General features: G+C 37.6%; 1 protein-coding gene across 1 annotated transcript in view; it reads right to left on the bottom strand.

The window, feature by feature from the left end:
• Positions 1 to 5,237: 5,237 nt before the first annotated feature.
• LOC107532900 (testis-expressed protein 11) overlaps positions 5,238 to 25,237 on the bottom strand; it is a 77,966-nt gene continuing 57,966 nt past the window's right edge. Inside the window, exons 4-10 of the mRNA XM_087813374.1 lie at positions 19,182 to 19,267; positions 16,453 to 16,509; positions 12,649 to 12,689; positions 11,401 to 11,487; positions 9,692 to 9,762; positions 5,378 to 5,494; positions 5,238 to 5,264 (exon numbers count right to left, since the gene is read on the bottom strand). Of these exons, the coding sequence (XP_087669500.1) occupies positions 5,238 to 5,264; positions 5,378 to 5,494; positions 9,692 to 9,762; positions 11,401 to 11,487; positions 12,649 to 12,689; positions 16,453 to 16,472 (363 nt within the window). The 5' untranslated portion in view covers positions 16,473 to 16,509; positions 19,182 to 19,267. The remainder of the gene's footprint in view (positions 5,265 to 5,377; positions 5,495 to 9,691; positions 9,763 to 11,400; positions 11,488 to 12,648; positions 12,690 to 16,452; positions 16,510 to 19,181; positions 19,268 to 25,237) is intronic.

Below are 25,237 nucleotides of genomic sequence, written 5' to 3'. Positions count from 1 at the left end.
AAAGCAGGCTCAATGAAGCAGAGGATAGAATAAGTGACTTAGAACACAAGGTAGAAAAAAATCACTCAATCAGAGCAGCAAAAAGAAAAAACACTTAGCCTGGCAGGGCAGGGCTCAGCGGGTGAGCATCGACCTAGGATCCAGGTGATCGGGGTTTGATTCCCGGTCAGGGCACATGCCCGGGCTGCAGGCTCAAGGCAGTGGATCAATGACTCTCTCGTCATTGATGTTTCTCTCTCTCTCTCCCTCTCCTTCCCTCTCTCTGAAATCAATAAAGATATATTTAAAAAAAGAAAAAAGAAACAAAGAAAAAAACTTAAAAAGCATGAAGACAGTAAGGGAGCTTTGGGACAACATGAAGGGAAACAACATTTGCATCATAGGGATTCCAGAGGCGGAGGAAAGAGAGCAAGGGATAGAGAACATGGTGGAGGAAATAATGATAGAAAACTTCCCTAGGTTGGCAAAGGAGAAAGCCACACAAGCACAGAGGGTTCCAAACAAGAGGGACCGAAGAGATCCACTCCAAGACACAGCATAATTAAAATGGCAAATGTTAAGGACAAATAGAAAATATTAAGGGCTGCAAGAAAGAAACAAGCAATGACCTACAAGGGAACCCACATCAGGCTAACAGCTGATTTCTCAACAGAAAGGCTTCAGGCAAGAAGGGAGTGGCATGAAGTTCTCAAAGTAATGAAAAGCAAGAACATGCAATGAACATTGCAATACCAAGCAAGGCTATCATTTAAAATTGAAGGTGAAAAAAGAGCTTCCCAGACAAAAAAAAAAGGCTAAAGGAGTTCAGTACCACCAAACCAGCATTGCAAGAAATGCTAAAAGGCATGCTTTAAGAAAAATAAAGAATAGTGAGAGAAAGGTACATCAGCATAAAGGGGAAAAATGGCATTAAACAAGTTTATATCAGTAGTACCCTAAAATGTAAACGGAATAAATGGTCCAATCAAAAGACATAGGGTAGCTGAATGGATAACAAAACAGGACCCAAATATATGCTGTCTGTCTAGAAGAGACCCACCTGAGAGCAAAAGACTCACACAGGCTAAAAGTGAAGGGATGGAGTAAAATATTCCATGAAAATGGAAAGGAAAAGAAAGCTGGAGTAACAATTCTTATTTCTGACAAAACAGACTTCAAAATAAAGACCAAAACAAGAGACAAAGAAGGTCACTACATAATACTACAGGAATCAATCCAACAGAAGGAAATAACCCTTATAAACATTTATGCACCCAATACAGGAACACCTAAATATATAAAAAATTTCTTGGGGGACTTTAAGGGGGAGTTGACAGCAACACGATCAAAGTGGGGGACGTTAACACCCCACTGTCAGCACTGGACAGATCATCAAGACAAAAAAATCAACAGGGAAACACAGACCTTAAATGACTCACTAGACATAATGAATTTAATTGACATTTACAGAACATTTCATTCCAAAGCAGCAGAATACACATTCTTCTCAAGTGCACATAGAACATTCTCAAAAACAGACCACATGTTAGGGCTCAAGGCAAGTCTCTACAAATATAACAAGACTGAAATCATATCAAGCATCTTCTCAGATCACAATGCCATGAAACTAGAAATTAACCACTATAAAAATATGCAAAAATATTCAAACACACGGAGGCTAAATAGCATGCTATTAAACAATGGCTGGGTTACCAATGAGATCAAGGAAGAAATCAAACACTTCATGGAAAGTAATGAAAATGAACAGACAACAACCCAAAATCTATGCGACATGGCAAAAGCAGTCCTAAGAGGAAAATTCATAGCATTACGGGCCTATCTCAAGAAAGAAGAAAAAAATCTAATGAACCATCTAACACAACAACTAAAAGAACTAGAACGAGAACAGCAAGAAAAGCCCCGAGGAAGTAGAAGGAAGGAAATAATAAAAATCAGAGCAGAAATTAATGACATCTACACTAAAAAAACAATACAAAAAAATCAATGAAACCAAGAGCTGGTTCTTTGAAAAGATAAAGATTGATGCACCTTTAGCCAGACTTACAAATAAACAAAGAGAGAGGACCCAAATAAATAAAATCAGAAATGAAAGAGGTGATATAACAACTGACCGAACAGAAATACAAAGGATTGTAAGAAAATACTATGAGCAACTATATGCCAACAAATTACACAACATGGGGGAAATGGACAAATTGGTAGACGCATACAACCCTCCAAAGATCAATCAGGAAGAGGCAGAAATCCTCAATAGGCCGATAACAACTAATGAAACTGAAGCAGGAATCAAAAAACTCCCAGCAAACAAAAGTCCTGGTCCACATGGATTTACAGGGGAGTTTTACCAAACATTCAAAGAAGAATTAACATCTGTTCTCCTCAAACTATTGCACAAAATTCAAGAGGAGGGAAAACTCCCAAACTCTTTTTATGAGGCCAGCATCATCCTAATCCCAAAACCAGATAAAGATGCTACAAAGAAAGAAAATTACAGGCAAATATCCCTGATGAACATAGATGCTAAAATCCTCACTAAAGTACTAACAAACCAGATCCAGCAATACATTAAAAAGATCATACACCATGACCAAGTGGGTTTTATTCCAGGGATGCAAGGCTGGTACAACATCTGAAAATCAATAAATATGATATATCACATAAACAAAATGAACGAAAAAAATCATATGATCATTTCAATAGATGCAGAGGGAGCATTTTACAAAATCCAGCACTCATTTATGATAAAAACTAAGCAAAATGGAAATAGAGGGATCATACCTCAACATAATAAAGGCCATATATGACAGACCTACAGCCAAAATCATACTCAATGGGAAAAAAAACGAAAATCATTTCCATTAAATCATGAACAAGACAGGGATGTCCACTTTCACCACTCTTATTCAACATAGTACTGGAAGTCCTCGCCATAGCCATCAGACAGGAAGAAAACAAAAAAAGATATCCAAACTGGAAAGGAGGAAGTAAAACTGTCATTATTTGCAGATGACATGATATTGTACATAGAAAACCATAAAGACTCCATCACAGTACTACTAGATTTGATAAACGAATTTGGCAAGGTAGTTTGATACAAAATCAACATCCGGAAATCAGTGGCATTCTTATACACCAACAATGAACTTTCAGAGAGAGAAACTAAAAAAACAATACCATTTACCATTGCAACTAAAAAAATAAGATACCTAGGAATAAACTTAACCAAGGATGTAAAAGGCCTGTACTCGGAAAACTACATGACACTGAAAGAAAGAAATAGAGGAAGATTTAAATAAGTGGAAGAATATACCATGTTCATGGATTGGAAGAATTAATATCATTAAAATGTTCATACTACCCAAAACAATTTATAAATTCAGTGCAATTCTTATTAAAATACCAACAGCATATTTTACAGACCTAGAACAAACATTTCGAATATTTATATGGAACCAAAAAAGACCCCGAATACCTGCATCCATCTTGAGAAAAAAGAACAGAGAGGGAGGGATCACATTACAGGATTTGAAACTGTATTACAAATCCATTGTAATCAAAACAGCCTGGTATTGGAACAACAACAGGATTTCCAGTACTATGTTGAATAAGAGTGGTCAAAGTGGACATCCATATAGATCAATGAAACAAAAGAGAGACCCCAGAAATACACTCACGCCATTATGGTCAGTTAAGATTTGACAAAGGAGGCAAGAGCATCCATTGGAGTAAAGACAGTCTCTTCAATAAGTGGTGCTGGGAAAATTGGACAGCTACATGCAAAAGAATGAAACTAGATCACCAACTTTCACCATACACAAAAATAAACTCAAAATGGATAAAAGACTTAAATGTAAGTCACGAAACCATAAAAATCCTGGAAGAAAACATAGGCAGTAAAGTCACAGACATCCCACGTAGAGGAATTTTCACTGATACATCTCCTAGGGCAAGAGAAACAAAAGAAAAAATAAACATATGTGACTACATCAAACTAAAAAGCTTCTGCACAGCAAAAGAAAACAGCCTCAAAAAACAAAGGAACCCCATGATTTAGGAGAACATATTTGCCAAGGATGTGTCTGATAAGGGGCTAATTTCCAAACTGTACAAAGAACTCATAGTACTCAACAAGAGGAAGACAAACAACCCAATTAAGAAATGGGCAAAGGACCTGAATAGACACTTCTCCAAAGGATATACAGACGGCCAAGAGACACATGAGAAAATGCTCAACATCCCTAATCATCAGAGAGATACAAATTAATACCACAATGAGGTATCACTTCACACCTGTAAGAATAGCTACCATCAACAAATCAACAAACAACTCCTGCTGGCAAGGATGTGGAGAAAGGGGAAACCTAGTATACTGCTGGTGGGAATGCAGACTGGTGCAACCACTATGGAAAACAGTTTGGAGGGTCCTCAAAAAATTAGAAATGGAGCTTCCGTTTGACCCAGTGATTCCACTCCTAGGAATGTATCCTAAGAATCCTGAAACATTCATCAGAAACAATATATGTACCCGATGTTCATAGCAGCACTGTTTACAATAGCTAAGATCTGGAAACAGCCCAAGTGCCCATCAGTAGATGATTGGATAAAAAAGTTGTGGGATATATACACCACGGAATAGTACGCAGCTGTAAAGAAGAAGAATCTCGTACCCTTTGAGACAGTATGGATGGAACTGGAGAAAATTATGCTAAGTGAAATAAGCCAGTCAGAGAAAGACGAACATCAAATGATCTCACTTATATGTGGAATCTAAAGAACTTAATAAACTGATGAACAGTATAGATTCAATGACATGGAAGCATAGATGAGACTGACAAATGTCAGAGGGATGGAGGAGGGTGCGTGGGTGATGGGGTAGAGTAACCAAAGAATTTATATGCAAATATGCACAACCCAAGGACACGGGACAATGGTGGGTAGAGGGACTGGGGAGGGGGATGGGACAGGGTGGAATGGGTCATTGGGGAGAAAAAGGGACATCTATAATATTTTAAACAAAAATAAAATTTAAAAATTAAAAATTAAAAAAATTAAAAAGAAATAATGGCCAAAAACTTCCCTAACCTGGTGAAGGAAAAAAAAAAAAAAAAGAATATTTAAGAACAGATTTGGAAAGAGTGGTCCATGGGCAGGGACATTTTCAAAGAAGGGGGACATTAAATCCTTTTAATATAAGATGCCAAGTCAAAGGTAACCTTTCCTTAAGAAGGAATTAGGCATTATAAACCTTTGAAATCAAGATGCTGCTGAAAGGGAGGAAAGAATTCTTTTAGAAAATCAAAAAGAACTGCATCAGGGAAGGCAAACATACCAAATAGCACACTGAACTCTTGAGTTTTATTTGAAGGTTGCACATTACCTGTTCAAATGTTGTTGAAGCTTTTCTTCCTTGCTCTAGATCAACAGAAGCTGCCATCAGTAAACAAGTTTTCTGTGCAATCAGAATTACTTGATCAGAAGGACAAAACTGGGACAGCTGATAAGAAATATGAAAAGCGAGAATTCTGCCAGGTGAACACAAACAATCAGAATGAAAATCAGCAATATTCTGTCTGAATGAGAAAATTCAGCTGGAAAAACACATCCTACCTTAAAAATGATATGGACTATAACCTTTAATTTATGGTTTTACTTTTACATTACTTTCCATTGATTTTAAGTACCTTTCTAGAGATAAAATACTTCATTTCTTCACAATTTTCCTATCTTTTTTTTTTTTTTTAATATATCTTTATTGATTTCAGAGAGAGGAAAGGAGAGGGAGAGAGAGAGACAGAAACATCAATGAGGAGAGAGTCATTGATCGAGCCCACAACCGGGCATGTGCCCTGACCAGGAATACGAACCCTGATCACCTGGATCCTAGGCCGATGCTTAACCGCTGAGCCACGCCCGGCCGGGCAATTTTCCTATCTTTCTTAGTGACAAGTATTGTCATTTGGCCCTGTATTTCTATCTAGTGATCTACTTCTTGATTTATGTGGTAATTTCTAAGTGCTTTTCCCCCCAGTAAATAGGTTTCCCTTTTGCATTGAATAGAACTGAAATCAGTCCATATGTTGTCATGGTTGAAAGAGGCAATGCCAAATCTTGACAGGCATTATACATAATTTCATCATTAAACCTTGTCTTCTAGCTTTAGGAAAAAACTAGCTGCTTTAAAATAAAACTCCAGATCACTTTGGATTTTCACATGGAATCCTACTAGTGCTATAACAAATGTCAAAACTAAAAGTAATTTATTTCACCTAATTAAAATTATACCTAAACTTCCAAAGACTATTTGTTAATCTCCCCAAATGTCTAGTGACAATCATCATCATCATCATCACTGAATTAATACCATTTCAAGACACCTAATATCTCGAAGTCTCAGGTTACTTGTATATCAGACTAGGGATTTGTACTAGATCATCTCTATAGCTCTCTCCAGTTTGAAAATTCTTAACGATTTAACCCATTTCAATATAGTAAACTGTATACTCCTGAATGTGTATGAACAATATTTTTTAGCACTTCTCTTTTTATTCTTTCATCAATACTTGTTTTTCTTTCTGGCATTTAACCTCTACTTTGGAAGCTAACAACTATTTAAAAATGCTTATACGGAGAAACAAGATGGCAGCGCAGGTAACAGCTGCACCCACCACCTCCCGCAACCACATCAAAATTAGAACTAAACTAAAGAACCACCATCACTCAGAGCCTCCTGAAATCTGGCTGAACAGAAGCCCTACAACCAGGGAACTGAAGGAGCATCAAGAGAGGTAGGAGGGGCGGAGATGCGGGTGGATAGGGGCTGAATCACAGAGACACGGCCGGGACCACACCCTGTGCTGCAGGTGGAAACCCAGGAGGGAATCTCGGTGGTGGGGGTTTCCCAGTGGAGTGAGGGATCCCAGCCCCACAGCAGGCCCCCAGCCCAGGGCTCCAGGCCAGGAAGAGATGTCCTCACAACTCCGGGATGTGAAACCAGAGAGGGCTGTCTCTGAGGGTCGCCAGGGCTGCAGGAGCCCCAGCAGCTCCTCTTAAAGGGCCCGCGCACAGACTCACTCAGATGGGCTCCCTCTGAGCCCCAGCACCAAGCAGCAGCCTGAAAGGAACCTGGGACACTTGGGGAGGAACTAACCTGCCTGAAATCCAGGCGAGAGGTAGAGGGGCAGCTTTATCCCAGGCAGAAGAGCTGGCAGACACCATTGCTCCTTTGGCGAACCCTCCCCATGCACAGCTAGCAGGCAGGTGCCATATTTGAATCGCCAGCACCTGACTCACACCTCTGGCCCAGCCCCGTGATTCCTGCAGACTCCTCCCCTCCCCACCTGCAAAATCATCCAAGCCATTTCCAGTGGCTTTTCTGTGCAAGTGGCCTCTCGAGCCTCATGCTTAGGACTTTCCTAAAACCTCTCAAACAAGCAGCAGTGGGCCCCATACAGCTTGGTAAGTGGCCCCAGGCCTGGCACTAGAGGCAGCCTGCATTGGCTCATAGCTTGGCCTCTCCTGGGCTCCTCCAAGCCCAGCACAAGTAGCAGCCACCTATTGCTGTGTAGCTCATGCTGGGTGGCCCTGGGCAGGGAACTGGCACAGGCTGACTTTGTACCTCCCGGGAGGCCTCCGAGATAGTGCACCTGGTGGTCAGACTCAACCATTCTGGATTACAACCCTACCATACCCACAAGTGAGACACTCAAGGTGCATACTTGGTGAACACCAAAGCTCCACTGAAGTAAATCATGCTCCACAGAAGTGTCTCCAGCACAGCAGCTCTCTGGCCGTAGTTGCAACTGGTCCTTACAGCTGATTGTTCTGGGGGTCCGTTCCTCTCAGTGACGCCAACAGCAACCAAGGCTCAACTACAACAGGACAGTGCACACAGCCCACACAGGGGAGCACCTAGAAGGCCCAGCTCAGGTGACTGGGGAGGCTGAGCCACTGTACCCTACAGGACACCTACTACAGAAAGCCGCTCTACAAATTCCAGGAGACATAGCAGCTCTACCTAATACATAGAAACAAACACCTTGAAGCAGCCAAAATGCGGAGGCAAAGAAACATGTCACAAAGGAAAGAACAGAAGAAATCTCAAGAAAAGAAACTAAATGAAATAGATTCGAGCGAGCTAAGAGGTACAGAGTTCAGAATAATGGTTATAAGGATGCTCAAGGATATTAGTAAGTGTATGATGAAAATAATTGAGAAAATCAATGACATAATAAAGTACCAGTTTGAAATGAAGGCTACACAAACTGAAATGAAGAAAAATTTACAGGGAATCAACAGTAGAGGACGCTGAGAATCAAATCAGCAATTTGGAACATGAGGAAACAAAACACACCCAACCAGAAGAGAAAAAAGAAAAAAGAATCCAGAAATAGGAAGATAGCATAAGGACCCTCTGGGACAACTTCAAGAGGTCCAAAATTTGTATTTTTGGGGTACCAGAAGGAGAGGAAAGAGAGCAAGAAATTGAAAACCTATTTGAAAAAATAATTACAGAAAACTTCTCCTACCTGGGGAAAGAAATAGACTTACAAGTCCAGGAAGCACAGAGGGTCCCAAACAAGACAAACCCAAAGAGGCTCACAGCAAGACACATCATAATTAAAATGCCTAAGGTTAAAGACAAAGACAGAATCTTAAAAGTGGCAAGAGAAAAGCAGTTAATTACACACAAGGGAGCACCCATACGACTATCAGCTGATTTCTCAACAGAAACCTTGCAGGCCAGAAGGGAGTGGCAAGAAATATTCAAAGTGATGAAAAACATGGAACTACAACCAAGATTAGTCTATCCAGCAAAGCTATCATTTAGAATTGAAGGTCAGATAAAGAGCTTCTCAGACAAGGAAAAGCTAAAGGAGTTCATCACCACTTAACCAGCACTACAGGAAATGTTGAAACGTCTTCTTTAACAAGAAGTTAATGAACAAAAGAAACTGACAAACAAAACAGATCCAGAGACATTGAGGCATGCAACAGACCATCTATTTCAGAGGGAAGAGGGAAGGGGGGTGGAGGGTGGAAAGAGATTAACCAAAGAAGTTATATGCATATATGCATAACCCATGGACACAGACAATGATGGGGTGAAGGCCTGGGGAGGGGGTGGGAGCGAGGTGGAGGGGGTTAATTGGGGGGGAAAAATGGGACACCTGTAATGCTTTTAACAATAAAGATAAATTTTTAAAAAATTCTTATACTTGCAAAACAAGCTCGCAAATCTTTACACACAGAACCTGCTCTAGGAAAAATTATGAAGTAGAACCAAGCTTCTTAGTGTCCTTTTTACCCCTGTTGTCTATATTCCTAGACTTATACCCAAAAACCTTCTTAATGTTGTGATAATTGACAACTTCTTAGAGGATTCTCCCCCTAAAGATCGTTATATTTTAAGATAGGCCTCTCAGAGACTGAAATTCCTTCAAAGACAAAGAAGTCAGTCTCTTCTGGTTGAACTTTAAGTTCCATGATGGTTGTTAGTGATGTTTCAGTATGGGGAGACCTGCTTCATGCTCTCACATTATACCCTATAGGGATCAAATTCTCCTTAGGTCATTCCTGCTTAGACAAATATTAAAAGTTCCTACATTCAAAGCCAATCCCACTCTGTATTTAGCCAGAATGGTGATATCCTTGCTGTGGTATGTACATGAGATACTTATTAGAAGAGACTTACCTTATAAGAAAGAATGAAAAACTCTCTCATTGTTACTGGGTCTTTGCTACATTGCACAGCCAAGTTCCAAGCTGAAAATTAACATGAAATAATATAGTTATGAAAATCTACTTTTTAATATGTACCATTATAATCTCTGTATCTACATTTTTAATATTAATATATTAATGAGGGATTTCTCAGGGTTAAAAATGCTAACTTTACTTTTTAGAGAAGTTTTTCCAGGTAAATTTAGAGATTTCAATTCTAGACCAATGACTAATGGAGGTAGAGCTGACTTTAAAAAAATTGGGAGATATACAATAAATTCTTAGCACAAATCCATCTCAAAAATGAAGCTCACTAAGGAGTTCACCAATTGGCATTGGTGAAAAGAATTTAAAATTTAGCAAAGAACGTGGTACACTAGAATCAAGGGTTGAAGAAAACTGCTGGAAAGATTTACATCTTCCATAGAGCAGTGGAAGCCCTCATTAGGCAATATTCAGCATGATTTTCACCTTGGAATATCAAAATTAAAATTCAGTAAAAGAAGTATTGGAAAGTAACTTTTCAAACTTTCAAAAAATAAAAGTCATTAAACCTTTCTATAAGTTAAATGTTTGTTATTTTCCATTATTTGCATGTTTCTTAGAAGCCAGATTGCTGTATTTAATCCCCTTTTCCCCAGACTAGGGCCTCAGTAAACCCCATAAAGCAGAAAAAGGTCCATGTAGAATCAGTCCACTTTGTGATATTGATGCTTAATTGCTCCTGTTTATTTATCACTGCAGTAACTACCTCCACAACATTCATAGTTGTACAGCTTGATGAATTTTCACAAAGGGAATACATATTCATGTAACCAATACAGATTAAGAAAGATCTGGATCATTACCAGAAACCCAGAAGCCAACCCTCTTTAAAGTCCAACCCCCTCAAGGGTAACCACTATCCTGAGTTCTAACATCATAAATTTGTTTTGCCTGTTGTTGTTGCTTTTTGTGTTTTGTTTTTGTTTTTTTTTTTTTACCATATATAAATGGAATCATACAATATGTACTCAATGTCTGGCTTCCTTTGCTCAACATTATGTTTGGCCCGGCCAGGCGTGGCTCAGTGGTTGAGCGTCGACCTAGGATCCAGGCGATCAGGGTTCGATTCCCAGTCAGGGCACATGCCCGGGTTGCAGGCTCGATCCCCAGTTGGGGGCGTGCAGGAGGCAGCTGATCAGTGACTCTCTCATCATTGATGTTTCTATCTCTCTCTCTCCCTCTCCTTTCCTCTCTGAAATCAATAAAGATATATTTAAAAACAAACAAACAAAAAAATTATGTTTGTAAGATTCATCCATATTGTTGAATGTACTTTATCTTGATGAATCTTATTTAGAGATAAATTGGGCATTCTAGACCAAGTTTAGAAGCATAACCTTGGGGATCTGTAGTTATAATTTGTCATTTTATTTTTAGACCCATTTCTATAAAAAAGGAAGAAAACTAATATTTACTGAGTACCTACTATGTCCCAAGTTCATACATTGTTTCATTTATAACCCTTAATAATCCTATGAAGTATACATAATTGTTCTCATTTTATAAATAATTAACCTGAGATTAAGCAAGTTATCCTTGTACCCATAGATAAAATGAAAGAGCTAAAATTTTAATCCACATTTGTTGATTCTACCACCCCACAATGTTTCCCGTAGCCACAGAATTTTCTTTTACCTATTTTTCTAAACCAATGAGCTTCATTAATCCTTGAGTCTGAAGTAGAGTCTTTTTCAACAAAAGACTGAGGAAATTTCAGGAGTGCTGCATCAAACAGGAAAATTTGATATTAAGGTCTTTTACTCTAACAAAGTTGTTAATCCTGCTTTAAAAACAGTTGAACATGAGTTTGAATTTAGAAAATGTGTGTGTGTGTGTGTGTCTGAGCATGGGTACATACCAAAAGTAATTAAAATGACAAAAAGCATTACAAAGCTCCAAGAAGCTGTTAACTCAAACTTTGAGGAACAAACATGTCTTTTTAATTAAAGCAATCATTCACCACCTGAGGTAGAAAGATATGATTTACATGTAAGGAAATAAAGAATTGGAACAATCATTAAAAAGACTGAAGTGGATATTGAGAACTGGAAGAGTATTGATAGGCTGGCATAATATTTACTGAGCTACCACAGCAAGCACAAGAACCAGAAAATTTACTACAGAAAGCACTTACTATATATCCACATGCCCTTCTGAGAGATAAGGATGCCAACTAACAAAGTTATTCTTTTTTGAAAAGCTTTGGTTTCTAAACCACTTTGCTATATTTAACAACTTGTTGACAGGTATTTGAGATATAAAATTGAACTATTACAATAAAAATAAATAGAATTTCTAAGATGTGAAATTTTTGGTGTGTTTTGGACATAAGGAAATAGGTATGTGAGCAGTAGACATGGCAAGACCTGTTAGGCAAAAGGAAGACAACATACAAGAAAGCGTGAAGTTGGGAAAGGAATGAGATGCAGCTAGGAGGTTAGCTTGAATGAAGGGGACACAGAGAAATTATGAGTAGACAGGGAGATGACACAGACTTGGGTAGATAGACAGATGGTTCAAAATAGCAGCAAACGATCTGAATGTGAGTCAGAGGGCAGGAAAGCCAGCAGGGTTCATGATCCTGTTGTCTTGATCCTTATTCACCTGTTCAATTCAGGAAGGGACGGAGGGAAGGAGGAAATGCTTCTAAAACAAATTGGAATAGAAACAGATGAAATCATATTGTATCTAAATGCCAGGGATGACAAACTTCTATCTGCTTGTGAATAAGGAAACCAAGGCAGACTGCTGTCGCAAATGTCAACAAAAGCTTGAAGCTTAACTCAAACATGAAGTGTGAATCACTGTGCTCAATGTACCTGGAGAATTTAATAGAGGATAGAGGCAAGACGAAGGCCTGAAAATGACCAAGGAGATACTTACCTGTATTCAAGCAAGTCAAAAGTCTATCCATTTCTTTATTTCTAAAAAATAAAGAAAAGAGTATTTTCCTACTATAGAAAAGTACCACAGTGAGACCCTATTTGTGCCTGAGAGCTGTGCGAAACTGCAAAATTGTGGTTTGTTATTCAAGGCTCCGACATGTCATTTCAACACTACTTTTCCCCACTATAGGACCCTGTTCCTCATCCCTAGTGTCTTCATATTTTCTCTCTCTTCCCCTTCTACACCTATTCCCAGCAAACGGTTTCAATGACTGATAAGGTTTTATATAACAGGGCCACAGAACTTGAGTAGGTAGTGCTCTCTCTGATTTTCAAGTGTTTTGTTTTTGTTTTGTTGTTTTTTTGAATAGGGGAAATTAAAACCCTTGTTTCAAATAAAATTTTATAAAAGTCTAATATATAAGAAAACATAAAAGTGTAGCTGCTCTGGTTGAACCACTGGTGGACAGAGGCTTAGAGCCTCACCTTCTTGAAAGTCCCCGAGTCATTGCCACAGAATTTCCAGGGTTCTGAGGAATATAGTTTAAAAAACACTTATGCCGTCCAGAGTAAACAGATCTAGAAATGGGGGGATGATGTGTCCAATGTCATAAAAATAATGACAATGTCAAGACTACTACCCATGTCTCTTGACGCTTTGTCAGCTTCTTTAAAAGGTATATAAATTTTAATAGAGGAAATCATTCCGTTTTAAACAAAGGAATGAATATGGAAGTATTGGCAAACAACTAAGGAAGGTTATAGGAAGTAGGGTAGAGCATACTATAAGACTGGCTTTATCAGGAGAAGGTCTAGTATTATATAATAAATACTGTGCTTCAAGAAAAGTAGCAGCTTTCTCAGGGATAAATATTAGAATTCTGGCTTATATAAAGTAACTTCTTACAGTAAATTTTATTAATTTTAATTTCAGCTGAGCTAAAGTTACCTTCTTCCCTATTTAATTCAGTGACTATATAAAATAATCTAGGAAGGGTCCATTAATGCAAATAAATAATACAAATAAGTATGAGGACATGAAAAGGGGATGTATGCTTCATTTAAGAGACAAAGTGCCTTTAAAATTTTAGCACACAAATTTGTTAATACTTAGGTAGATACTGCTAATTAAAAAACTATAGGATTTTTAGAAAAGAAACAAACTTTAGTAATTATCCAGTCCAGCTTTTTTTTAATTTAATAGGTGAAGAAAATAAAGCTTAGAGAAGTTAAGTAAGTTGTTATGGCCTAAGGTAAACCAAAAATTAGTGAAATAGCTGAAACTAGAACTCAGTTCTCTGTCTCTTCCCATTGAATTAGGCTTTAAAAAAAAAGTTAGTCTAATCAATTTGTTAAATTAGGTCCTGACCTCTACTTGAAAACACTGCTAGCAAATGTTCTTTATTACTATATTTACTTGAAAACAATGAGGGTAGCCCTGGCTGGTATGACTTGATGGTTAGAGCATCGGCCTGGGCCCTGAAGGGTCACGGGTTAGATTTCCAGTCAAGGGCACATACCTGGGTTGCAGGTTCAATCCCCGGTCCCTGCCAGTGTGTGTGTGGGAGGCAACCAATCAATGTCTCTCTCTCTCTCTCACATCAATGTCTCCCCCCTTCCACTCTCTCTAAAAATCAATGGAAAAAATACCCTCAGTGAGGATTAACAACAACAAAGGAAAACAATAAGGATATAAAGTATTTGTAATCTAAGTTTATCATTAATTCAAACAGGATCCCTTTCCTTTTCCCCATTTCCAAATTGGTTTTAATGAGTGGGGTTTGACTGTATGTCACAATTACAGGGGCTATGAAGTACCTGTAAGCCTAGTCATAAAGATCTTTAAAAGAACAGATATTTAGTCATTTAAATAAATTGAGTGGCTATAATGTGTCAGATATTATCTGAGGTTTCAGAGATACAAAGATAAATACAGATATTCCTAGCCTTCAAGGAGCTCTTACAATCTAGTAACTGTCAAAGTTTAGTCTCTCAGTTTCTTTTTTTATTTTTTAACTTTTTAAAAAATTTATTTTTACTGTTGAAAATATTACAGATGTCCCTCTTTTTTCCCCATTAACCCCTTTGACCCTGCTCCCCCAGGCCTTCACCTCACTACTGTCTGTGTCCATGGGTTAGGCATATATGCATATAAATTCTTTGGTTAATCTCTCCCTACCCATTCCCCACCCCTGCTTTCCCTCTGAGATTCCTCAGTCTATTCCATGTTTCTGTATCTATTTTGTTCATCAGTTTATTCTTTAACTTTTTTATTGAATTTATTGGTGTGACATTGTTTAATAAAATTATATAGGTTTCAGGTATACCATTTTATATTACATCATCTATATTGTACTGTGCGTTCACCACCCCAAGTAAAGTCTCCTCCCATCACCATTTATCCCCCCCATACCCTCTTCTATCTCCCCTCACCTCCCTTTCCCTCTGGTAATCACCATACTGTAATCTGTGTCTATGAGTTGTTGTTTTTTCACTTAATCCCATCACCTTTTTCACCTAATCCCCAAACCCCCACCCTTCTGACAGCTGTCAGTCTGTTCTCTGTCTCTATGAGTCTGTTTCTATTTTATTTGTTAATTTTGTTTATTTAACCTTCTTTGTAGAAAATTTTGAAGATGTTTATATGTTAATAGATAAGTGAATGCCCATGTACCCATCACTCAGCTTTAATAATTATTAACTCATCATCAATCTTAATTTAATGATACTATCCACTGACTCCTTCCCCTCCCATATTATTTTGAAGCAAATTCCAGACATCACATCATCCATAAATGTTTTAGCACGTGTCTCTAAAAGACAAGAATTCCTTTAAGACCCATAACCACACTACTACTATATGCCTAAAAAGTAATATCTTAATATCATCAAGTATTTGATCATTATTCAAACTTTCAATTGTCTCAATATCATTTTTTGCGGTTTGAGTTGCCTACTAATGGATTCATAGAGCCTGTAAAGGGGCAAAACTTATATGCTTGGGTAAAATTTGTATTACAATAAAAAGTTGTCTTCAATCCAATATTATCTCAGTCACAGGTATTTCCCAAACAATTTGGTTGAAAAAATATATTGTCTCTAGGTACAAATTTATAAAGCAAAAGTGAAGCAGAGATACACAAAAAGCAGATTTTTGCATGAGTAGAGAATGTAGAGATGGTAATATTTCTCTGAAAGGTATCCCTAATCAAGGCCTTGAATAGTTTTCTTTCAAATCATTAAGAGGTAGTGAATTTTGTAAATGAAAAAAATTGGTGACCCAATTCTTCCGTGAACTGTTAAGTTTTTGGTATCTTACGCCATAAAAACTATGAGCAAAAAAATATTTGAATACTCCCAGCTGAACTGATACAGAATCAGAATCAACACGCCAACCAGGTTATATGTTTTTGTGGGAAAGTAAGGGACATGTCTATATTTAAATATCCTGTTTAAGAGAGAAGGAAACAGATGCAATATCAATGAAATCATAGCTAATATTGTTGAGGGCTTAGTAAGTGCCCAGTCTTCTAAGTGTTTTACACATATTTACTCATAGAGTTATCACAGCAACCCCATAAAGTAGGTACTATTATTATTCCCATTGTAAAGATGGGGAAACAGAATCCCAGGTCATACATCTATTAAGTGGCAGAGCCAGGATATAAAGCCAGGAAGACTGGCCCCAGAGCCTATATTGATCTTAACCACTGTACTATACTTCTTTCAATATAAGGTTTATATTGAAAGCTACTATAATTTTTCTAATGGTGAATACATAATTTCTGTTGAAATAACTTACTTGTTTTCAGATTCTGGCATTTCAGAAACTTTTGGAACAAGAAGACGAAACAAACATCTGTATGATAAAATAATATAAAAAGTGGTATTTAGGAACAAACATGTGAAAGAATATATACCAAGTTATTAACCTTGATTACCCCAGGAGGCAGAAGTTAGAAAAGAGAGGGTAAGAAGGAGACTATTTCTTTTTCATTTATAGATCTTTGTATTGTTTTACCAGTTGTAACGAAAACATACCGATTTGTAATTTTGGAAGAGTAATTTAAATAAAATAATTTAAAAGCAAAAGTGATGCTTATGAGAAATTCTTAAATAGTTCCACAGTTTATATCATTACCCCAAATCACCTTCTAGAACATTAAGTATGGTATACAAGCCTTTACACTTTTCTTCCGATAAAGGAACCTGGAATTGGCCATTGGGTTCCACATAAACTAGCATGACTATTCTTTGACGGTATCTGGCAGCATAATGACAAACCAACAAAATAAGGTCAGTCTGTAAAGTTTCAAACCCTAAAAATAGTTTTAAAATACCATCTATCCTGAATGATTTCAGATATGACTGAAGGCATGCAAGCATCTCAAGACTCCTTCTGATACTTTTATTTCTGTGATTCCATTTCCTTTTGGAAGTGTGTCCTCAAGTAGAGTTAACCAACAGGAGAACCATTATAGAAACTTTCTGGTTTCCAATTTTTCCCACTGGCATATTCTCAGTCACATCATTATCATGTTCCATCCTCACTTTCCTCTGCCTCACTATTGTATGTAAAAGTTCCCTTTTGATAAACCATTTTCCATCATAAAACAAGAGAAGGGGAAAAAATCAGGTTCAACTGATATCTTTTTTTTTTTTTTTTTTTAACTTTAACATCCCTATCAAATTTCCAATGGTGTTTTTTTGTTTTATTTTTTACAGAAATAGAAAACAAATCCTAAAATTCGCATGAAACCACAAAAGACCCCGAACATCCAAAGCAATCTTGAGAAAGAGTAAATCTGAAGGGCTCATGCATCCTGACTTCAAATTATACTACAAAGCTATAGTAATCAAAATAGTATGGTACTGGCATAAAAATAGTCATATAGAACAATGTAATAAAATAGGGAGCCTAGAAAAAAGCCCATGTATGTACAATCAACTAATATTGGACAAGGGAGCCAAGAGTACTCTATAGAGGAAAGAGAGGTTTTTCAATAAATGGTGTTGGGAAAACTGGGTATTCACATGCAAAAGAATAAAACTGAACCTCATATCTTACATTACTCACAAAAAATTAACTTGAAATGAATTAAAGACTTAAATATAAGATCTGAAACACAAAATTCCTAGAAGAAAATATAGGGAAAGAGCTCCATTACAATTTTTTTGGATATGACACCCCAAAGCATAAACAATAAAAGCAAAAGTAAATAAGTAGGACTACATCAAAATAAAAAGATTCTGCACAGCAAAAAAGAAAAAAACAAACTATCAACAAAATGAAACAGCAACCTACAGATGGGAAAAATGTTTTCAAACCATATATCTGATAAGGAGTTAATAACCAAAATATATGAGAAACTCATATGACTCAATACCAAAACGAAAAACCCAATGAATCTGATTTAAAAATGGGCAAAGGACCTGAACAGACATTTTTCCAAAGAAGACATACAGATAACCAACAGGTATGTGAAAAGATGCTCATCACTAGTAATCAGGGAAATGCAAATCAAAATCACAGTGAGATGCCACCTCATACCTGTTAGACTGGCTATCACCAAAGAGACAAAGAGATAAGTGTTTGTGGGGATGTAGAGAAAATGGAATCCTTGTATACTGTTAGTGGGATTATAAATTGGTATAGCCACTATGGAAAACAGTTAAGGAGGCTCCTCAAAAATTAAAAACATAACTACCATGTGATCCAGCAATCCAACTTCTGAGTATTTATCTGAACGACAGAAAATCACTACCTCAGAGATATATGCACTCCCATGTTCACTGCAGCATTATTCACAATAGTCAAGATATGAAAACAATCTAAGTGTCTAGATGAATAGATAAAGAAAATTTGGTATGCACACACAGAGACACACATTTCACAATGGAACATTATTCAGCCATATAAAAGAAGGAAATACTGCTTTTAAAACAATATGGATGGGCCTTGAGGGCATTGTGCTAAGTAAAATAAGTCAGACAGAGAAAGAGAAATACTGTATTATCTCACTTACATAAGGGATCTTAAAAAAACACACCAAATAAATAGAAACTGAGTATACTGGTAGTTGCAAGGGGCTGAGGAAGAAAATGCAGAGATATTGGTCAAAGGGTACAAACTTCCACTTAGAAGATGAATAAGTTCTGGGGAGCTAATGTACAGCATGGTGACTATAGTTAACAATACTGTATGATATATTTGAAAGTTGCCAAGAGAGTAAATCTTAAATGTTCTCACCACACACCAAAAAAATTGAAATTTTGTAAGAAGATGTGTTAACTAACTTTACTGTGCTTACTATTTCGCAATATACACATGTATCAAATTATAAGGTTGAACACCTTAAACTTACACATTGTTATTTGTTTATATCTCAATCAAGCTGGAAAAAATTTTAAATACAAAACAGCTGTATAGTAGGCACTGACCCCATTGGCACCATTTCAGCAAAATTTATAGACCAAGAGTAAGATTAACAGAGGAAATCCTTTCCCATCCACAGGATACGGATTACTTACTTTAAAGCTGTAAAGATTTGTTCTGGGTCTTCTGAATATTGAGCTAAATATTCCAAAGCTTTTTCTCCTGCAATTTGTTGTCCATTCTAAAAGGGACAAATATAATATGTTAAATTACATCCCAAGTGATACTTACAAAATGTTATCTAAATTCATACCCATTAAGGATAAGAAAAAAATCTAAATTTGTTCATTTTGTGTTCTTAAAAGAGCTACTGCAAGATAGTAGAATGAAGATACAACTCAATGAAAAAAACAACAGGTTCATATTGGCCTGAGAAATACACTCCTCTGTATCCAGAAACACTAATAGCCTTGCCAACCTTGAATCCAGTAGGACCAACCTTATTGTGCTCTTTATTCCTGTTTTTTTAACAGTAACCAAAGAACCCCAACCCTCAGGTATGTGCAATTTTAGTACCCTAATCTCCATAAGGCTCTGTAAATTCCTTATTTTGCCTTCTTTTTCCATATCTCCCCAATTTCTCCATTCCTTCCACTGTACTCTCTGAAATTCAGTCCATTATCAGCAAGATCTCCTCTATGAGAAACCTCTTCCATGAAAACTCCCTCAACATTCTTTTTTTAATGGAAATCTAGCTTTAACAGATATAGTAGGAAACTTTAACACACCACTGATTTTACTGGATAGATCTTCCAGACGATCAACAAGGAAATAATGATTCTAAATTACACACTAGATCGGACTGACTTAATTGACATTTACAGAACATTTCACCCTAAACCTGCAAAATATACATTCTCCTCAAGTGCATATGGGACATTCTCAAAGACAGACCACATGTTAGGACACAAAACAAGACTCTACAAGTTCAAGAAGATAGAAATCATATCGAGCATCTTCTCAGACATTTATACTATGGAATACATGCAACTGTAAAAAAGAAGGATCTCTTACTCTTTGAGAAAGCATGGTGGGAACTGGAAAGAATTATGCTAAGAGAAATAAGCCAGTCAGAGAAAGACAAGTATCCCATGATCTTACTCATATGTGGAGTCTAATGAACAAAATAAACTGATGAACAAAATAGATCCAGAGACATAGAAGCATGGAACAGACTGTGGAATCTCAGAGGGAAGGCAGGGGTGGGGGTGAGGGGGGTAGATAATAACCTAAGAACTTACATGCATATATACATAACACATGGGCACAGACAATAGTCTAGTGAAGGCCTGGAGGGAAGGGGTGCAGTGTGGAGGGGATCAGTGGGGGGACAAGAGGACATATGTAATACTTTCAACAATAAAGATAAATTAGGAGAGTTCCAAGATGGTGGTGGACAGGACCTGATGGAGTCTGATATTGTGAGTGCATGAGTGTGTGTGAGGGATGTGCATGTGGGTGTGAGTGTGGGGGGCATCTGTGTGGGAGCACCCCAGGGGTTCAGGAGCTCATGGCAGAGGTGCTGCCACCACTGCTGCACTGCTTAGCAGGGCGCTTCTCACTGATTGAGAGTGGAGAGCAGGCCATTTTGGAGGATCCTCTGGGTCCTCTTTGGGGGGGGAGGCTGTGGGGAGCAGCCCCACCCAGAGTCCCTAGGCTATGGACAGGCACTTAGGCCCTGAGTGTGAAGATCCAGCACAACCAGCACCCACCTGACTCCGTAACTTGGGGTGCCTGGACTAGTGCCCCAAGACAAAGGCACCGCCTCAGTGACCTGGCACACACAGTCAACCTGCATAACTCCCTGCCAGTGGAGCCACCCTGCCTACCTGGCTACCTCCTTGACAGTGCCACACAGGTGGCCTGCCTGCCTGCCTACTTGCCTACCTGGCCTACAGCCTTGACATAGGGCACCTGGCCCTCCCATTGTGACCAAATGCCTTCCAGGCATACAGGCCTGCAATCAGGACGTGGCTGACTGACCCAGTGCCCCGGAACTACCAGAAACAAGTCTCTGTTCAAGCCCTGCAGCTTTGACCTGGTACCCCCAAGCAACCGGCACAATAAAATGGGGAGACAAAGAATACTCAAATGAAAGGAAAGGAGAAATCGCCAGAAAAAGAACTAGATAAAATGGGAGCAATCAATTTATCAGATATACAGTTCAAAGTAGTTATTATAAGGATGCTCAAACAACTTAGTGAGAATTACAATCAACTTAATGAGCACTTCATATCGTTGAATAAAAATCAATTGGGAATGAAAAATGGCATACCTGAAGAATACACTGGAAGGAATCAATAGTAGATTAGAAAAAGCTGAGGACTGAATCAGCAATTTAGAAGACAAGGTAGAGCCTGGTCGGTGTGGCTCAGTGGTTGAGCATCGACCTATGATCCAGGAGATTGTGGTTTGATTCCTTGTCAGGGCACATGCCCAGGTTGTGGGCTTGATCCCCAATGGGGGACGTGCAGGAGGTAACTGATCAATGACTCTCATCATTGATATTTCTTTATCTCTGCCTCTCCCTTCCTCTTTCTGAAATCATTAAAGATATATTTTAAAAAAGAAGCAGGGCAGAAAAAAACACCCAATTGGAGCAACATTTAGAAAAAAAGTTAAAAATGAGGAAGACAGTTGGGAAACACGAAATGTAACAACATCCGCATCATAGGGGTCCAGAAGGAGAAGAATCTAAGCAAAGATTTGAGAACTTGTTTGAAGAAATGATGACAGAAAATATCCCTAATCAGGTGAAGGAAAAAGTAACTCAATTTCAAGAAACACAGAGTTCCAATCAAAATCAACCCCAAAAGATCCACACCTAGACACATCATAATTAAAATGGCAAACATTAACGATGAAGAAAGAATCAAAAAGGCAGCAAGAGAAAAACAGAAAATTACCAACAAGGGAGCTACCATTAGGCTGACAGCTGATTTTTCAACTGAAACACTTCAGGCCAGAAGGTAGTGGCATGAAATTTTCAAAGTAAAGAAAAATAAGGGACTGAATTCAATACTACCCTATCCAGCAAGGGTATCATTCAAAATTGAAGGTGAAATAAAGAGCTTCACAGACAACAAAAAAAGACTAAAGGAGTTTATTATGGCCAAACAACCACTACAAGAAATGCTAAAGGGCCTGGAACAAGAGCAAGAGCAAGAGCAAGAGCAAGAAGAAGAAGAAGAAGAAGAAGAAGAAGAGGAGGAGGAGGAGGAGGAGGAAGAACAAGAACAAGAACAAGAACAAGAACAAGAACAAGAACAAGAACAAGAACAAGAACAAGAACAAGAACAAGAACAAGAACAAGAACAAGAACAAGAAATATAGAGAAAGAGAGGAACACAGACATAAAGAAAGAATGGCGATAAATAAGTACCTATCAATAAGAACCTTAAATGTACATGGCTTAAATGCTCCAATAAAAAGACACAGGGTAGCTGAATAGATAAGAAGACATCATCCATATATATGCTGTCTACAAGAGACCCACCTTAGAACAAAGGACTCACACAGGCAGAAAGTGAAGGGATGAAAAGAATTTATCCATGTAAATGGAAATTTAAAAAAAAGAAGCTAGGGTAGCAATACTCATATCTGACAAAATAGACTTCAAAATGAAGACCATAACAAGAGACAATGAAGGTTACTACATAGTACTAAACAGGTCGATCCAACAAGAGAAGAAAACCCTGGTAAACATATATGCATCCAACATAGGGGCACCCAAATATATAAAAAAGCTTCTGGAAAAATTTAAGAGAGAGATTGACAGCAATAGAATCAGAGTAGGAGACTTCAACACCCCACTGACATCACTGGATAGATGTTCTAGCCAAAAAATCAAAAAGGGCACAGCGATCCTAAAGGACACACTAGATCAGATAGATTTAATTGATATTTACAGAATATTTTACCCCAAAGTTACAGAATATACATCCTTCTCAAGTGTGCAAGAGACATTCTCAAAGACAGACCACATGATAGGACATAAAACATGTCTTTACAAGTTCAAGAAGATTGAAATCATATCAATCATCTTCTTGGATCACAATGGCATGAAATTATAAGTCAAGTACAATAAAAACATTCAAACACATGGAGGCTAAATAGCATGTAATTAAACAATGAACGGGTTATCAAAGAGATCAAGGAAGAAATAAAAAATTTCCTGGAAAAAAATGAAAATGAACATACAACAACCCCAAATCTATGGGACACAATGAAAGCACTCTTGAGAGGGAAGTTCATAGCACTACAGGCCTACCTCAAAAAACAAGAAAAACTTCTAATAAACTATCTAAACCTAAAACTTAAAGACTTAGAAAGAAAACAAGAAAAGCCCAGCATAAGTAGAAGAAAAGAAATAGTAATGATCAGAGCAGAAATAAATGATGTAGAGACTTAAAAAAACACTACAAAAGATCAATGAAACAAAGAGCTGGTTCTTTGAAAAGATAAACAAGATTGATGAACCTTTAGCCAGACTCATCAAGAAACAAAGAGAGGGGACCCAAATAAACAAAATCAGAAACAAAAGACGTAAAGTAAAAACTGACCCAATGAAAATACAAAGGATTGTAAGAAAATACTATGAACAACTGTACATCACCAAGCTGGACAACCTGGATGAAATGGACAAATTCCTAGAAAAGTACAACCTTCCAAAACTCAATCAGGAAGAGTCAGAAAACCTAAATAGGCTTATAACTACTGATGAAGTTGAAGCAGTAATCAAAAACTCCCAGCACACAAAAGCTCTGGTCTGGACAGCTTCACAGGGGAGCTTTACCAAACAGTGAAAGAAAAACTAACACCTATCCTCAAACTTCCAAAAAATCCAAGAGGAAGGACACTTCTAAGCTCTTTTTACGAGGCCAGCATTAGCCTAATTACAAAACCAGATAAAGACACTACAAAGAAAGAGGATTACAGGTCAATATCCTTGATGAAGGTAGAGGCTAAATCCTCAACAAAATATTAGTAAATCAGATCCAGCAATATATTAAAAAGATCATACCCCATGACCAAGTGGCATTTATTCCAGGGATGCAAGGAATGGTAAAGTATTCACAAATCAACAAACATGATACATCACATAAACAAATTGAAAGACAAGAATCACATGATCATATCAACAGATGCAGAAAAAGAATTCGACAAAATTCAATTCATTTTTTAAAAATGTATCTTTATTGTTGAAAGTATTAAAAATGTTCTTCTTTTCCCCCCATTGATCCCATCCATTCTGCACCCCTCCCTCCAGTCCTTCACCACACTATTGTCTGTGTCCACGGATTATACATATGTGCCTATAAGTTCTTATGTTAACCTCTCCATACCCATTCACCCACCCCAACTTCCTTCTGAGATTCGTGAGTCTATTCCATGCTTCTATGTCTCTCAATCTATTTTGTTCATGGTTTTATTTTGTTCATTATATTCCACATATGAGTAAGATTATGTGATACTTGTCTTTCTCTGACTGGGTTATTTTGCTTAGCATAATACTCTCCAGGTCCCAAAATGCTGTATCAAAGGGCAAGAACCCCTTTGTTTGCACAGCTGATTAGTATTCCATAGTGTAAATGTGTGAGAAATTGCTTAATGTACTTTCAATCTTCTTGAACTTGTAGAGTCTTGTTTTGTGTCCTAACATGTGGTCTATCATTGAGAATCTTCCATGTGCACTTGAGGAGAATGCATATTCTGCAGCTTTGGGGTGAAATGTTCTGTAAATGTCAATAAAATCCATCTAATCTAGTGTGTCATTTAGAGTCACTGTTTCCTTGTTGATTTTTTGTCTGGAAGATCTATCTAGTAAAGCCAGTGGGTGTTAAAGTCCCCTACTATAACTGTATTGCTGTCGAGCTCTCCTTTAAAGTCCTCCAGATGTAGTTTTTTTGTTTGTTTTCAGCCTGTGTGAGTCTTTTGTTCTGAGGTAGGTCTCTTGTAGACAGCATATATTTGGGCCTTGTTTTCTTACCCACTCAGCTAACCTATGTCCTTTCATTATTGCGTTTAGTCCATTCACATTTAAGGTTATTATTGATAGGTACTTACGTATTGCCATTTTATTTCTTTATGTCTGTGTTTCTCATCCTCTGTCATTCAACTTCTTATTACAGCAATAACTTTAACATTTCTT

Source organism: Miniopterus natalensis, chromosome X (genome assembly GCF_054644295.1).
Source record: "Miniopterus natalensis isolate mMinNat1 chromosome X, mMinNat1.hap1, whole genome shotgun sequence".
Classification (NCBI taxonomy): Eukaryota; Metazoa; Chordata; class Mammalia; order Chiroptera; family Miniopteridae; genus Miniopterus; species Miniopterus natalensis.
Note: the sequence above shows the minus strand (reverse complement) of the source record. Positions and strands in the feature narration are given on the sequence as shown.